Genomic DNA, 17,378 nt, shown 5'->3' with positions numbered 1-17,378 from the left:
CACAGAGTGGAATAGGAAGTGTCCCCTAACCCCGGAGTCCCTCTCGTCCCTCCTCCCTTTCTGGGAGGTTTTGTAAAGCAGACAGGAAGCTGATGGTACTGGCTGACCTCTGCTTTGTCTCTCGACTCATCTCACATCTGGGCACCTACACAATGCAGGAGACAGCCGCATTCAGCGTATCACAAAGCCCAACTCTTATCTTCAGAGCTGCACATCAAGCAAAGTCTAATTGATGGAAATGATGTTAGACATTGTGTTTTGGATCAGGGTGATGTCGGGGCACTTGAGCAGGTCTTCTCAGAAAATACACTGTACATTTTGTTACAGGTACTGTATTATCAAAAGCTTACTATATACTTGTAATTGGTTCAGGTTTTTATGGAACTGCATCAATTGATCTCATCACAACTCTTTGGGATATATAAAACAATGTATGCAAAAAAAATTATTTAGTGATGCTATACTACGTGATCAAACCAAAAACATTGAGGCTTTGTGTTATTCTTATACAATAAGTATTTGACCACAAATTTGAAAATAACTATATGATTATGAGTGATGCAAATAAATGTATTGTCCCAAAGTCTTCAGACGATATGAATTTATTTATTTGTTTGTTTGTTTATTTATTTTTCTTTGCAAAATGTTACATTACCTAAATGTTAACTTCTTGAACATTGTGACTATTGATTAATGTTTTCAAATGCAGGAACTGATAACACAGACATATTTTGACATTTCAGAGAAAAGGAGAAAGATGAATGCGTATTACAGAGCACAATTTGTCAGACTTTACAATGGACAAAGCAGCTTTCATTTACATTGTGTACAAGCTTATTAACTTGTGGATCATCCTTTATGATTTGATGATAGTGATTGCAGCACAAACCAAATGAAGTCATATTTCAGATATTTTTTCTGATTTGATCATTCTTCAACCTTTCAACTCTGATTGAAATGTTGAAGAATATCTGTATTAGCTAAAATAACAAAAGTAAATAGTTAAAAGTGATATATAGCCTATACTGTATAAGACAAAATACATTACGACTTGAAGTTGCATAAGCTTAGGTTTGAAGTGATAATATGTAACAATGTGACAATATGTAAAATTTCATGTAGCCTATTTCTCATTTTGCTTTCTGAAACGGATGACAAATTCACAGTTGAATCTTTTTATTTTGAAGACTTAACCAAAAGTGACGTTAGACGTGAGTTTTTTTGGTTGCAAATAAACTCTAGCTTAATGGGGGGTGTAAATAGATATCATAGGTAAATGGATCAAATTTAGTGAACTATAAATGAATGAATGAATAATTGTTTCATCATTTTTTCCCGCACGGTTCTTCAGTAGCCTACATAGGCTATAAGTGGATGTGTTGTCACTATATTGCCGTACAATAAGGCTGCATGAAGTGCAAAAAAATAATAATAAATGATAATAATAATAATAATAATAATAAGAAGAAGAAAATAATAGCCTATCTAAAAAAAAAAACAGCTGCAGATTTAAGGCTGCATTGACATAAAAACGTGATGATTTAATGCGTCTTCCTATCGTGACAACATAAACCAAACTCGAAAATTCCGTTTACATTCATTCTGAACCGTCAAAAATTATTAGGCTATCTAACCTATTATCATTATTATACAATACAAGTCACTAACTTCACATACAATTCGGTATTTTAGGGTCGTTTTCGAGTCTGGCTGCATCGTATATGACGTTTAGTATCAATTCATGACAAACTTAAAGTTAATTTGGCCATTTTATTTTATTTTCCAATTCAAATCCTGTAGACTGGGGTGAAGCACATCACATAATATCGAGGTTTTGTTGTGGGTCATGCAGTTTTGGCATCTTTTTATTATGTCTATTTTCATTTAATTATTTTATTTTTAGCGCCGATTTATGTTACGCGCCATGAACTAGGCTAACTGGTATCGCCTATACATTTGAATTAGATGATGACTATACGCGCCGTGCAGATATTGTGGACATGTGCCCTGTTTGGTGCATGCAGTGCAGGCGAGCGTCAGACGAGAAGCCCACATTTGGCAGGTGCTGCCTGCCGCTAAGAGAAAGGCGAGGGCCTCGCATAGCTCGCTGCACCATTGCTTGTGCGTTCATTCTTTTAAATGCACATTGAAATACGCAAATGAAGAAACTAATAGCACAGTTTTAGAATTATGGTTACGGTTGCTTAATTTGATTTCACCTGTACGTTCCATTCACCTTTCCTCGAAAGGAAAAACAAGGAAAACACGGGATAGATAGATAGATAGATAGATAGATAGATAGATAGATAGATAGATAGATAGATAGATAGATAGATAGATAGATAGATAGATAGATAGATAGATGTAATTTGCATATTTCACTCTTTTTTTAACACTCAGAATCTATAGATAGATAGATGTAATTTGCATATTTCACTCTTTTTTTTTAACACTCACAATCTATAGAGAAATTATTACGTCATTTGAGTTCGCTGCTCCCCAGCATTAAGAGCGTGTGTGCGTGTGTGTGTGTGCGTGCGTGTGCGTGTGCGTGTGAGAGATGGGATTGGAGGAAAGGAGGCGGGGGCTGAACTGGCCATGCAGGCGGGCCCCTGACTGCGATGATGACGGGTTTGGTCACGTGATCCACGATCATGTTTTATTTATGTTGTATGAAGACTCAGTCTGAGCTGTTGCCATCATTCACGTTGTAAGTCCAAATGCTAAGACTGAAGACAGTTAGCCGACCCATGTTGCGTTCAGGCTCTATGGGAGAATGTGAGTATTGAAAATATGCATGAGAAAAATTAAACGAATGTCACCTATTTTTCTTATATAACGTATTTCCTGCATGTTTAGCCATGCATGCACTTTATTTTTATTTATTTTTAGTGACTAATAATAAATAATACAAATTTGAGTGGAAGTGTAGCCTATTGTTATTTTTTTCATATTCGAATTGTGATACATGAATTTACACGTGTTGTTCTTCATGACATATTGAAGATAACATTAACAACACAAGGGCTGATAAGCTAGTCCTTAAGAACAAAATTGAATATTTAAACAATAGCCTACACATAAATATGTTACATGAACATTAAACACAAATCATTAAAATTAATAGTTACTACAATATTAGGCTATGTCTAGAAAAAAAATCGATTATAAGATGTTTTTTTTTTATCAATTCATCCATTTATTTCTTTATTACAATTTGTTATAATGAACAACGGTGCTTTTTATTTTCCAATTATCATTTGTAGATATTTCATCGGCTTTTCTGACATTTTTTGTTTAACTTGAACGTAGCACAATTACGGGGTGGACCAATTCTCCCTCCAAGGAATTCCGGTGACATCACGTGACATGATCTCTGCATCTCGATTGGTCCGAGGCACGTGTCCAAAGCGCCGTAGTACAACGACTCTCAGCCAATCAGAAATGAGAAGCAAATCCTTCGTGAAAGTATTTGAGCGTCGTGTCTGATTGAGGACGCTTTACTGCTGAGAGCATCAAAAAATGTGCGCAGGGATCAGGGGAAACTCTTCAAAACAAAACAAAAATCATTTTTTATTAATTTGAAATCGCTCAACAGGGCAAACAATGAGGAGCCGATTATTACCTGAAACTGAACTATGATTTTTCTCAGTAAAAAAACGGCGCCTTTTTATACCGTTCATTGTACTCTATTAAAAAACATTTTTTGTAGTCTTTTCTTTAGCATCTTGACAAGATAGCCAACGAGGCGCATCGTTAGATTGGAATTCTACTTTGTTGAAAAAGTTCTGAGGGGCATCAAGCTTAATCAACATGGAAGAAAACGCTCGTCGAGACCCGGAGCGCCCGGAGGACTCCGGTGAGGAGTCCAATAGAGCCATACTGCCTCTCATCCTGCCACCTGGAAACCAGCAGTCCCACAGGATCACCAACTTTTACATTGACAACATTTTAAGGCCAGATTTTGGTCGGAAGAGGAAAAGTGGCATTCTGATCCACGAGGGGATCACAAGAAGAGATGAGATGCGAAACGGGCCCAAAATTGGCACCCCTGACGTACAGGGACGAGCCGAGGATGACTCTCGATCATCCGACGACAACCATCCGGACATTCTCACCCGGAAGGGTGAGCTAGGCGGTGAAGAAAGTGACAAGGTCCGAGGAGACGACGAGAACCGCTGCAGCAGCCCACAGGCCAGCTCAGCATCTGATGGGGGCAAACAGATGCTGTGGCCAGCCTGGGTTTATTGTACCCGCTACTCGGACCGTCCGTCGTCAGGTTGGTGCAAAAATATTCATCTATTCTTTTTAAGAGACTCTAAGAGAGGGGGGGGGGGGGGATGATCCTAAATAAAGTGCAATGTGAGAAAAGGCGGAGATTCCATTCAAACAATCCGTTGTAATAATCAACTGCAATAGTATAATTTCCGAGAAAAAACTTTGGAAAAAGTTTGACTTCTCGAAAAAATAGCATAAAAAGTTATGAATTGTTTGTTTTAAATTCTCTGAGCAATGTACCCACTTGTAACAATTGGCAAACCAATTATTGTACCACCAGACCCTACTTTTAATAGTCTAATTTGATTTTTTTTGTTTTGTTTTTAATACAACAACATTCGAATAGTTCACTCTTCTCTCTATCTTTTTTGTTTGATTTTATTTACACCGAGCTATGTTTTCAAAAATCAAGAGAAACTATTATAACAATGGCCCAATTTGGAGTGGAATTTCTCATAAATAAATAAAAATTCGACGGTTTTGTGTAGTAGTTTCCTGAAAATAAAGTTGCATATACAATATACTTCGAAAAACTTCAGTACAAATATATAAAAGTGAAGTAAAACCAAGTTTAACGCCATTGTTCCCGACTCTTCTTTGTTAATATTCTATTAGCATATTTTTGACAATGGAGGGTGTCTAAAAAGTGAGGGTGTTGAGTCCTAAAAAGATGGATTAGATGCGAAACGCAGGCTACAAAATTGCAAAAAACGAAAACATGCACATATTAATTTGAGATTAATGTCATTTTTAATAAATCTACGACTTTGTACATATATATATATTTTTTTTACGAATTTGTCCATATAGGTGCATGCGTGCCTGAACCAAAATGTTTTTGAAGCTATGTTCGCTTGCAAAACATGTGAAAGAAATAGGCCTGTAGATTTTCGAATTCCTCAATCTTTTGACAGTCAAACCCAATATTTAAAAAATAAATTTTTGTGTGTGGGTGTAATATATTTATTTATGCGAAATCCCGTTGAACCCCCCCCCCCCCCCCCCAATAAACATATATAGTGGTGTTAAAAAACAACTCCTAAATCGTCATACAAGGTCAGAGTGAGACCCAAAAGCATCTGAAATGTTAGCATGCAGTCCTATTGTTGTTTGGAGCCAGAAAAGTTTTCATGAAGCTTATGGAAATCACCACAATGGGCCTTTAAAAGGGGAAGGGGCTGCATTCGGCCGACCAAAAGAGCCGAATGGAAATAACTACTGACGTCACGTCACACAAACGCATTATATTTTAAACGTGATTCTAAATGGTCTACATTTATTCTCCCAAAGATAAATGCTGTCAAACTAAGCATGCATGATTTGCGGTCTATAATGAGCCTCCAGACTTCTGATTTTAAACAATTAAGGCCAAAAAATGTTGGGCACTTTGGATCTAAACTACACAAAAACACGCTAATTGGATTTTCGTTTATTTATTATCCTGATTGCCCCCAGATATCACTTTGTCAAAAAAGATGAGTTGATCTGTGTGTTTTTTAGGAAATAAAATGAAAATGCAATATAGTTGGGGAACAGAGGGAAAGAGGCGCCTTCTCCCCCTCCTCCATCCCAGTCTGGCCCCACCCCCATCCGCACCCCTGCTCCTCCTCCTCCTGCAGGCTTCACTGTGAGCTGCAGTGAGTCTGGAGGACTTGCAGACACCTTGTATCACTCAATATCCTTACTTTTATTCCTGAAATAAAATTATTTAGCTTTTTTTTTTTTTTTAACCCAACAGTGTCCATCTTACAGGATCATCGGGTTTCACGTGACTCAAGATGCATGGCATGCATGTAACTAATGATAATGAAAAGTGACATTCGATCATTTGCAGATGGCATTTGTGGGTCGCTATAAGCCTACAGATGACTAATTGAAAGAAAGAGAACTAATTACCCAAATTCACTAAAATCACCCAACAAGTTAACTATCAAAGTCCTTTACAACAAATTCGCAATTTTGGCATCTCACCCTATTAAAAACACAAATAGAGTAGATCGTCAAATGCTTACTTGAGGCAAACATTTAATGTCAAATATTAATTTAATCACATTTCTCTCCCTCCACTCCCACGCCACCCAAGGGCCCAGATCCCGCAAGCCAAAGAGGGCTCGGACCCCGACGAAAGAAGACAAGCGACCCAGGACCGCCTTCACCGTCGAGCAGCTCCACCGACTCAAGAGCGAGTTCCAGAGCAACCGCTACCTGACCGAGCAGCGGAGGCAGGACCTGGCCCGGGAACTTGGCCTCAACGAATCACAGATCAAAATCTGGTTTCAGAACAAAAGGGCCAAAATCAAAAAGGCCACAGGGAATAAAAACTCACTGGCGCTGCATCTGATGGCGCAGGGACTGTACAACCACACCTCGCCCAAGGACGCCAAGTCGGACAGCGATTAGCCCGGATGAGACGATGGATCTCTCGCTCAACCATGCAATAAAAATCACGTCAACACCAGCATTCCTATTTAAAATAGAGACGACTTTTAGATGAGTAAAATGTGTGTTTGTGTGTGAAGTGCGCGCGTGCAGGCTATATGTGTCCTCAGGGCTGTTGATGAATGAAACAGTGACAGAATGCAATTTCAATATGTGCCACATTGTATTTCACAATGGAATATAATGAGCAAATATGTTTTGTATGTCGTCATTTCATAATTCTGAACTTATAACTAGGTTGATTTAATTAATTTAAGCCACTTTATTTAAATGCCTTGGTCACAAGGCATTGGATGTTTTTTTTTTTTTTTTTTTTTTTTTTTTTTAAATACGTATAGGCCTAAAAAGTAAACCAAGAGCCAATTGGAGCTGAGAGACACCGATGTGGACCGCCTGGATGAGACAATTAAGTGGCCTGCATGGACAAAGACGCGTGTCCCGCGCTCAGTTTTAACGAACCTCTTGTAGCCTGATTCACACTAGTGATGATAAAAAATATATATATATATATATGCTGAAGTCCAAAGATTTTTTTCTGCATTCTGGTGGCTATCTGAAATTTACGAAATGTGTTTTGTCTTTTCTGAATTGATTATTTTCTGCTTTTGTCTTTAGCCGTTAGTGTCTTTTGTTTGCTATAGTGCAGTGCAGTTAACATGCAGGTCTGCTTGTTTAGCTCAGAATTTACAGCCTTTTATGGGTGCCCGATGCCCTATATCGAAGTTTGGAAACCACACATTTTTGGAACGTATACACTCGAGTGTGAGCGCGCGCATGCGCCGGCACCCGCACGCATGCACGCACGCACGAGTTTTACTCTTGATTCTATTTTTCTATTTTCTAAGCAGTCTGGTGAACAGAGTTGAAACTCCCCATGTCCGAATTGTCATCGAAATCACATGCTGTAGGACAGAACCGCCTCTCCTTTGAATGAGCAACGTTAACAAGTCAGACTTTTGATTTCGTCCATTCTTTTAAAGGAGAAAGGTCATCACCAGCAGCTGAAATTGAGCCCACATTGTCTCAAATCCCTTTAAAAAGTCTCATTATAGCTGAGCTTCATGCATGCGTTCAGGGATGGCTGTTATTTAAATGCAACGTGTTGTCTTGGCGCCGAAATTTATGGAACTATATTACGATATATTTACTTGCATCCACTAATGTTCAAGCAACATGTTACTATTAATTTTAGAAAAACAAAACAAATAAACAATATATTCGTATTTATAATAAAACAGCCATGTTGACTCGCGTTTACATAAGTTATTTTTTTCCTGCAATAACATGTGTGTGTGTGTGTGTGAGTGTGTTTGCATGTGTGCGTGTGTGTTTAAATGCAAAATCTAGGCCTTTTGCTGGGTAGACTTAATGGACATCGAAACCAAATGGTGGTCTTACTATGCTGTGAATGTTTTTTTCCCTCTCTATTTTTCTCGACTGATCGAGAAAGTTGTCTGGCAAGTCAACTTATTTGCCTTAAAATGATGTAAATATAAGCTGAAATATGTTGCAGTGTTTTGAAGAGAGAGGGCTTGCTTTTTCTATACGGCAAATGGGAGTTTGACAAAAAAGGGGGAAAAAACCCCGAATGAAATCAGCCATTTGCTCCTCAGTCAGTTTAAGTTCTCTTTTACATGGTCCTATGTAAACGATTTTTTTAAATGATGATGTGAAGGTAAATAAAAACAGTGCAAAGTGATTGTTGGGATTTTATTTGAAATCAGAAAAATACAACAAACGAACAAAAATATGGAGGTTTGTATTTAGCAGTAAATCGAGTTGCTTCAAGTCTGTCATCTGGAAATCAATTTGCATAACAATGAAGGCAAAGATGGACAGAGGAAAATTGCACTACCAGGTGCACCTTTTGGCCTCAAAGGGAAAACTTTTAGAAATACATAGTATGTCTTCAAGGGTGCAGATACAGTATAATGCATATTTGAATATTTCCAGAGTGGCAGATAATAAATAAATAAACAAACAAATAAATACATACATAAATAACCTTTACATAAATCAAGTGGAAATATGTCAGTAGAATATAAGCTTATTTTCCCCCCTGAACTAAAAAGGGAGCTCCTGTGAAAACTCAGGGCAAGAAATTAATAGAACTTAAAACTATCATGATAAAGGTTCATGATAAAGTCATGAGTAATAATGTATTTGATTTTGAGTAAATATTAAATGACTTCTTGCACACTAAAAAAATGTTTGATGGCATTGAGCCATCAGTATTTATGTATTATGTATTTGATTTTTAAGAATCCTTCAAGTACCTTTGTAGCATTAGTGTGTCACACAAAAAAACTATGTAATAAAATATGCCATGTTGGCTTGAAAAAATAAATATTTATTGAATTGCATTTTACTTGAATGTGGTGGTGAAATAGCAGACAATTAAAAAAAAAGAAAAGCAAAACATATTTAAAAAAAGATCTAAAGTTTGTCCAAGAGCCAGTTATCTTTGACTCCTCAGCAGAAGCTTTTCCTTGAATTCTATGAATGGCTGCTGGAGAACTTCATCTGCATTTTCTTTTATTAGCTGTCTTGTATATGGAAGTAACACCCCAACGCTGGCTGACTTGATGAGCTGAGCTCTTGACTCGGGACTGGGAAAGGGGGAAGGCGGTGAACAGAGTCTCTGTGCGCAGTCTGTGCTTGTCAGTTGAAGGGCTGGAGGGTGTGGGGAGTCATATCGGCAGAGAACCTGGATGAAGGTCAAAATACTTTGGGTGTCCATGCAAATAGCAGCAGGTGCCTGAGCTGCTGCCAAGATTGGCCAGAAAAGGACATCAATCTCCTTAGTGGTTCCGACTGTGGGGATTATTTCATATTCAAATGCTTCCTGCAGCTAAATGAGATGCACTTGCTCTCACCCTGGATCCTCAAATGAGATCATTTCACATGTTACATAAATGCATTCAATGCTAATGCCTTGCAACACATGCATCATTGTAGACTCAAGCCAGTGAAAGTTAGGGAAATACTTTTAGAAGGCAAAAAAAAAAAAAACGGTCAAGGGATAAAAGTTTGTTTTGTTATCGTAGGGCAAAAAGGCAAAAGGGAAAATCCAAATTATGCAAGTAACATGTGAAATGCACATACCCATTTGTGATAAGGGAAGCAGTTTCACCTGCCGTTTTAAAGCAACACTTTATAGAAAACATATAAACGTATATAAATGTATAAACATATACAGTATAAACATGCAAACATATAAACAGATATAAATGTATGAATATACAGTATAAACATATTTTCTATTTGTCGATTAACTTTTTTGTTTCTCCTCAACTTTTAGTTAGCATTTAACTATTAAGAAACATTGACAACATTGAATAAAACTAAAAGTATACACATTAATACTAAGCTACAAATATTGTCGATTGCTATATTTCTTTTTATCCACGTCCAAGTCAATGTTTCTGTGATTATGTGATATCTGTCAATTTGCCTTAACCCGTTCCTCTCAAGATGTATAGAGAAACACTTCTGAATGTGTAATAGTTCAGTTTTCTCGTAACAAAGTTCATGTCCTTTCACTCGTGCTAAATGCCTCTCCTTCAGCAAGTGGCAAATGGCAGACAAACAGAGAAAAGAAAAGTACATATACAAGTGGTGATGTCCCCCCGTGTCTCTGACAGACAAAAGATGACCCATCAAGTTCCCCTTCCCCCACTGAGTAATTTAGCCATAGTTCTCCAAAACGCTTCCTAGTCAAACCTGAAATATGGAATGAAGGGGCCGGGGGCTTTGTGGCGGAAACATAATTACGGCCCTGAAAGCTGGAAAAGATGGAGAATGGGGGATGACATCAGACCAATTTCACACCCAGCCTTTGGATGGCCAGGCCAAGCCTGGGCCTTGCTGCGCTACACTGATCAAAGCCTGCTGCAGCCGCCCCAAAAGCCAAAAAAGGGGAGACTTAACTATGCTAATCTCCAGGACAAATATATTTTAATCTTGTTAGAATACAAGTTAATGCCACAGCTCAGTGACCAAACTTTATACCATAAGGATACAAAATCACACTTTGTCTCACTAAGAGTTTTTTTTCTATTCACCAAGAGTGGCGGGTCTAAGTGAAATTGGGGTGAATTTATAAAGCAAGTCACTAAAAGCTTCAATTATTGTTTTCACGATTAATGACTCACATGGTGTTTTCTTTATGTAACAAACAGTGGGGGTACAAAACACTCATGTATGTACGGAAGACAAGATTTAGTATTTTCTTTAGAAATCAGCAATTGGTATAAAACTATTTTCCGATCAAAGTTTTTCTTGCTTGAGTACAATGTACGATGGAACAAGCCAGCATTCCCAACAACATGAAAACAAAAAAGCACAAAATAATTTGCCCCAAAATCCATAGTTTATTTCTCGAGCCTTGCTTCAACTACGACGTATAAAGATATATTTTTTTAGAAGGAGGGTAATATTCTGAGAGAAAAAACTCACAAATTTGCCACTTCATAAAGTGGAAAAATTTGCGCGAGAATTTTTTTTTAAGCTTAATAAAGTATAAAATTTGTGAGAAAAAAACTCAGAAACTTGCAAGAAAAACATGTAGCGTAGCTATAGTCTGGATGAGGTATTGGCTTTTGTCCACCAAGGGCTAACGTAAGGATTCCTTGGTGGTTAATGGAACACTGTTAACAAAATAAAAAGGGAGGATGGAGATGGATTTCTTTTTAATTGAAACTTTATTTGTCATACGCTTCCTGATCCCCTATCAGCTGACTAACACTATCCAATCAGATGCTAGCATTCGATAGGTAAATGCAAGTGAATGACGAAGAGCAGCAGATTCAACACACCAACTTAGATACTTGTACCAAAAAAATTACTATGATGTATGAATGTGTAAATAATAATTCTGGAAACACAAATGTAACAAGTAAATATACATTTTAACAAATTAACTTAAATGCTCGATCGTCCGGGTGTGGACCTTCGCAAAGCGAGGTGTCTGGCAGTATCCAACGCTTCAAAGTGCGAATGCTTAACATGATATGGTTAATCTCTGTTAAAGCAATTCATATCTCCTTATTTGAAAAACCCAACCAAAAAGTATTGGCACAAACATCCGAGTAGTACGCTATGTGTATATCTCGTAAGTTTCAGAGTTTTTTTCTCTCGCAAATTTGTATTAATACGTGGCTTTAATACACCGTCGTACTTCAACCAAGTAAAAAAAAAAAAGTTGGCCTACTTCCTGTTTACACTTGCTAAAACAGTGGCTTACATGTAAAGCAGTGCAACAGTCATAGTCAAAGACCAAGTATAGTTATTCAGCTCACTTATGAAAGTACGTCTTTGCTCATATGGAATAGTTCTGCTTTGATAGGAACTCTCGCATAAACCCTGACAGTACCTAAATATGGGATCATTCCAAGATACCCATTGTGGGAAATGAGCAACAATAGCCGTGAGGAGTGTCTGTCACCCTTTGTCAGCACTTTTGTAACCCTTGATCTGTCATGTGTGGAAGCTGAGCTCGCTAACATTTCCAGACAGGCAGCTACACAAAGAGTTTGCATGGGTCCTACCGTGACTTTAATTACAGGATAGAGAGGAAACTTAAGCAGCAAGGCGGGAGGGAGGCTCATGAGAGTGGAGCGCAAGCCGGAAACCAAAAAGGCCGTCCTTGCACTAGTCCTTACTTGGGATGAAGAGTCACGATCATAATATTGGATGGGAGACAAGTTTGTTGGTTTAACTGCGTAAAGACTGCACAAGACTTCCATGGAACTTTGTGGGGTCTAATAACAACCCTTGTAATGTGTTATTATTTATGTTTTCGAGTTATGTTGACTTCTGTTGAGTTTTGATGATAAGATGTCATACAATTTTCCATACTTTTTGTATTATTTTTAGCCTAATAGCCTATACAGGAAATATAAAAAGTCTAACCTCCCTTGTTCAACCATTTTTTCATATCAAAAATGAGTTAACTCACATTTAATGTGATCTACAGCCCATTGAACTCAATAAAAAAAAATAAAAAATCAGGAGTGGTGGATAATGTGGTTACACAAGTGAGCACACCCTCTTATAACGGGATACAGTCAGAATTAACCTGTCACATTCAAAGTCAAGTTGAATGGGAATCAGCGCATACCTGCTACCAATTAACCCCAAACAAAGGTCTGCTGTTCTAATTGGCTTTCATGACATTTTTACGGTACATGCCAAGGTTCGCAGACAGCTTCCATAGCATCAGAGGGATCTCTTGTTGAAAGGCGTCAGTCAAGAAAAGTACTAAATATTAAATACATATGAACTTTAATTGGGGTTAATCAGAAGCACTTGAAATTGTGTTTTGACTCCCAATCAAGCATGCGTATGAATGTGATTGGTTGATTCTGAACACAGCCCATCCCAGTTGGGAGAGGGTGGCACACAGTTATTTATTTTTTACTTACCGGCTCAAAAATACTTCTTTTTTTTTCTCAATTGTTCAAATTTATGGTTGGGCAAGTTTTGAAATGGGTTATCTTGGTCTTATTTTCTTTTAAGCCACAAGAGACCTGACATTTGAACAGGGTTGTGTAGACGTCATATTTTCTTTCGTGTTGTGTGTATTTCCACAATAAAGACTATTCATACTGCCTCATATTAGAGTGCAAATATATACAATAATATAATATTATTAATCAGCCATCAATAAGCCATTTATAGTATTGTTGTAAAATGAGTTTAAAGTTTTAGTTTGTTTTTGGATAATAGTTTGTTGTATATTTATTAGGGGTGTCAGGTGATTAAAATTTGTAATCGTAAGTAATCGCATGACTTCAATAGTTAAGTCATGATTAATCGCAAATTTTACATCTGTTCTAAATGTACAAAAATGTACAATACGTTTTCATACTCTTGTTAACATAAAAGTGGAAAATAGAAGTATGGCTGCAGCTTTTAGCCATTGATACAGTAATTTCATAATTAATTAAAAAGATGTACGAGTGTGATATTGATTTGTGTTGAGGTCATTTTTCTGCCACTAGATGGCATTGTTGCATTTGTCACAAGACAGTGACAGCTCAGTGCAGTTTTCTTTTCATATTAAGAGCTATCTAATTTTTAACATGAAGTAACTTGTGAAACTGTGCACATTTTTAAAATTGTAAAATACAACTTGACCCCAGTCTCCACAAATAAATGCATTATTATTATATGTATTACTGCTAAATTTTGATGTGGACGTGTCTTCTGCGTTGCGACTGGAATTCTCCTAGTACATCCTTTCCAAAGTAAGGGGCAGTCATTAACTCATTCACTGCCATTGACGACTATAAACGTCAAAAATTAATTTGAACTATTTCTATTAGTTTAACTTTTTTTTTCCACTTTTGTTAACAAGAGTATGAAAACCTAGATTTTTTTTTTACATTTAGAACAGATATGAAATTTGTGATTAATTGCGAGTTAACTAGTGAAGTCATGCGATTAATTACGATTAAAAACTGTAATCGCCTGATGCCCCGAATTTGTTATCTTTTTTCATTTTATTCATTCACTGCCATTGACGGCTATAAACGTCCAAATTTCTTTTGAACTATTTCTATTTAACATTTTTTTCCCATTTTTGTTACCAAGAGTTATCGTACATTTAGAACTGATATAAAATTTGTGATTAATCGTGAGTTAACTAGTGAAGTCATGCGATTAATTACAATAAACAAAAAAAAATTGCCTCCTGTCCCTAATTTTTAATGATCTTTAAAAAAAAAGAGAAGAATTTATGGCAGTGAATGAGTTAATTGTGCGTTAAAAAAGGAACTTTAAATTAAATCAAAATTAACACACTCATTTTGACACCCCTAATATTTATGGTTTAAATTGTAAAGCTTTTGGGGAGTGTCAATCAATTTTTTTTCACTACTCATGGCAGAACTTGGGCCTTATCCCTCGTGAATATACTGAATGTATGCCCCCCCCCCCCCCAAACGTCTACCATTTAAGTGTTATTATAAGTACAACAGTTTTGTAAACTATGTGTTGTTGTTTTTTGCTCTAATATTCTTTATGTAATCACTTTCACTTTAAGTGAGGAAGTAACTCCAATTGAATGCATAGAAAATGAACATTATGCAATGGCAGAGTCAGTGGTCTGATCTCAAGCCAGCACAGCAGCGTTTCCTTTTCTTTTCTTTACAGAGGACAAAATTGAAAAGGGTCTCACAAACAAGCTGCATGTGAAGGCCTGGCAAACATCTCCGTGCAGCAAAGAGATGATATCTATTGGTCCCAGACTTCACGTTCTCACTCCTTTGATTTTTCCTGTTTTATTCATTAAATGACAGGCTGTCACTTTTTACAGGACTAGTTCCGGTGACGTAACTTCACAATAAGAGAGTATCCAGAAGTGTAAACATAATAGCAGCATTAGCTCTCTGTCTCTAAGTCCCCCATCAAAAATGCCTTTCAGGCTTATTTATTTACTTGTCAAAAAAATTCTAAATCATTCATTAAAAAGAGGAATCCTATGTGTGCATTTTCCTGGTCTGGAGTCTGAAGCCCTGTAATGGAATGAACACCATTCCAGATAACTTCCAAGAGTTTTTGACAACACGTTTTTAAACTGGATGCTTTAGTTAATGAGACCTGAGACAAAGTCTCATAAGTTAGTAAACAATGCACATCATTTTCCATCACTGACTTTGCTGACCACGTAAAACTAATTCATATAACAAGGTCAACTTTGACAGTCAATTTTTTTGCCAAAATACCCTTTCGAGGCCACTGTACTTCAAGCTCAAGGCACAAGGAGGGATTTAACTAGCGTGGTGCTTGGACAGGTTTTTTTTTTGTTTTTGTTTTTTAAAACAAATGTCCACGTACGAGCATCAGTGCACTGACAACAAACGGGACAGCAATTAGACATTGCGTCAGCTTTGACATGTTATGTATTTATTGTATCAACGGTATGTGAGCAAAAAACTAACTGCTAAATAAAAGTGCATCAATGAAGAAGACATAAGGAAAAATGTAGTACACATACCAGTCTGCAACAGTTTCTCTTGACAAGTTAGTCGAGAGTAAAAACATCCTTTTCATAAAATACAAATTAAAATCTTGAGTGTGTGTTTTTCTTTCTTTCTCTAAAGAAATGCTACACCGTTCTGATAAAACTATTATAGCATCCATGCTAATCTCGTTAGGGGTTGCCATTGTTACAAGCTTGCAGTTGCTTATTGCTTTTGGGACTTTCAGTTATTAGATATAATATTATAATTCAACAGAGGCACAACTATTATAGATTTGTGCATGCAAAAACAGGCCCAAATCGGATTGTGAATGCAAACAGATGCTTAATTGCTGCTAATTTCATTTTGTGGTTTGTGGGAGGAGCTTTGCATCCGAATATCACGTTTGAATGACAAGTGCAAACCAACATGCAAAGCAGGCCCAAAATAGTCACAGGGAGAACTTTTCTGCCCTTGTAAACATTTTTGAAAGCCCGCTCAAACTGCATGCATACAATTTAGCATCTGATTTTTAGGATCTTTGTAAATTAGGCCCAATAAAATGGTAAAATATGGAATGAATAATACAGAGAAATCAATTTGACAATAATTAGACTTTGAGTTGCTATATCAATTGTGCACCATATAATCTCATAAGCATGTATAGCAATGGCTGGGCAGAGTTGTATCTTCCACCCCTACTTGGGTTTCTGGCTGCCCAAATCTAATTTCAACTATCAGAATTTGTAAAAGAAAAAAAATGCATTTGAAGGGCAGTCCTGGGGTTTATGCTAAAGGGAATGTACATTTAAGTTATTGAAAGTGTTTTGATTTGTTTTATTGTGTCATTACCATGTTCATATAATGATAAACTGCCTATGTTGCCATGCATGAAAGGAAACTAAACTGACGACTCACACACAGCTAAAGAAACTATAGCTTGCTCAGACAGAGAACCGTAGCTCAAACCTACAACCGTCCACTAAAGAGATGGCCAAGATGTCGACACAAGTAAATGACCCCCCCCCCCCACACACACACACACTTTTTTTCATTTTAAATTTCAATACCCAATCAGACACACACTACATTGTCTTGTGCTGTAGTACTGCAAATACAAGTCAATGCAAATAAAGTAGGCCAAGACTGCACCACTCCATGATGCAGCAGTAACAAAACCTGAAGGAATTACCATCATACTACTAGCATTGCACACGACACCAAAGAAGCCAAGAGCAATTTTTTAAATCACGTTTGACAATTCTTAGTGCTAATATTTTGTTCATAAAATTGATGAATAATGCCATGATTTGAAAAAAAAAACTTTTGTAAAATAATAATAATAATAATAATAATAATAATAATAATAGCATTGATGTTTGAAATTAAATTCCTTATATGTAATCTGTGAAATATCGTAAATATGGGAAGACTTTCATAAAAACAAACAGTAACAGAAATATCTTTTTTGGCAGTGGGTAACAAGAGCAAAAACAAAATAAAAAGAAACAACAAGCAAAGGAACAAAAATTAGGGTTAAAATTGAAAGGGGAAAAAGTTGACATTTCCACATTAAAAGAGTGATAGTAAAAAAAGTGAGAAAAGGATTAGTGAAAAATAATGAAAAGGGAAGACAAGCCATCGTATCACATGCTATGCACACAGTACTCTATGTCACATTGCGGAGTCATACAG

The 17,378-nt window shown here is 36.8% G+C and overlaps 2 protein-coding genes across 2 annotated transcripts in view; one reads left to right on the top strand and one right to left on the bottom strand.

Moving 5' to 3' along the window:
* The first annotated feature begins 2,673 nt into the window (after nt 1-2,673).
* On the top strand, nt 2,674-8,492 carry en2b (engrailed homeobox 2b). Its single transcript, XM_077557196.1, has 3 exons — nt 2,674-2,778; nt 3,713-4,279; nt 6,362-8,492. The coding sequence occupies exons 2-3, from the start codon at nt 3,814-3,816 to the stop codon at nt 6,676-6,678; spliced, it is 783 nt and encodes a 260-aa protein (XP_077413322.1). The 5' UTR covers nt 2,674-2,778; nt 3,713-3,813; the 3' UTR covers nt 6,679-8,492.
* The window catches only part of cnpy1 (canopy FGF signaling regulator 1), a 28,601-nt gene continuing 19,636 nt past the window's right edge, over nt 8,414-17,378 (bottom strand). Inside the window, exon 6 of the mRNA XM_077557193.1 lies at nt 8,414-9,424. Within this exon, the coding sequence (XP_077413319.1) occupies nt 9,408-9,424 (17 nt within the window). The 3' untranslated portion in view covers nt 8,414-9,407. The remainder of the gene's footprint in view (nt 9,425-17,378) is intronic.

Source organism: Vanacampus margaritifer, chromosome 2 (genome assembly GCF_051991255.1).
Source record: "Vanacampus margaritifer isolate UIUO_Vmar chromosome 2, RoL_Vmar_1.0, whole genome shotgun sequence".
Taxonomy (NCBI): Eukaryota; Metazoa; Chordata; class Actinopteri; order Syngnathiformes; family Syngnathidae; genus Vanacampus; species Vanacampus margaritifer.
The sequence above is the reverse complement of the archived record's forward strand: the minus strand, read 5'-3'. Positions and strand labels throughout refer to the sequence as shown.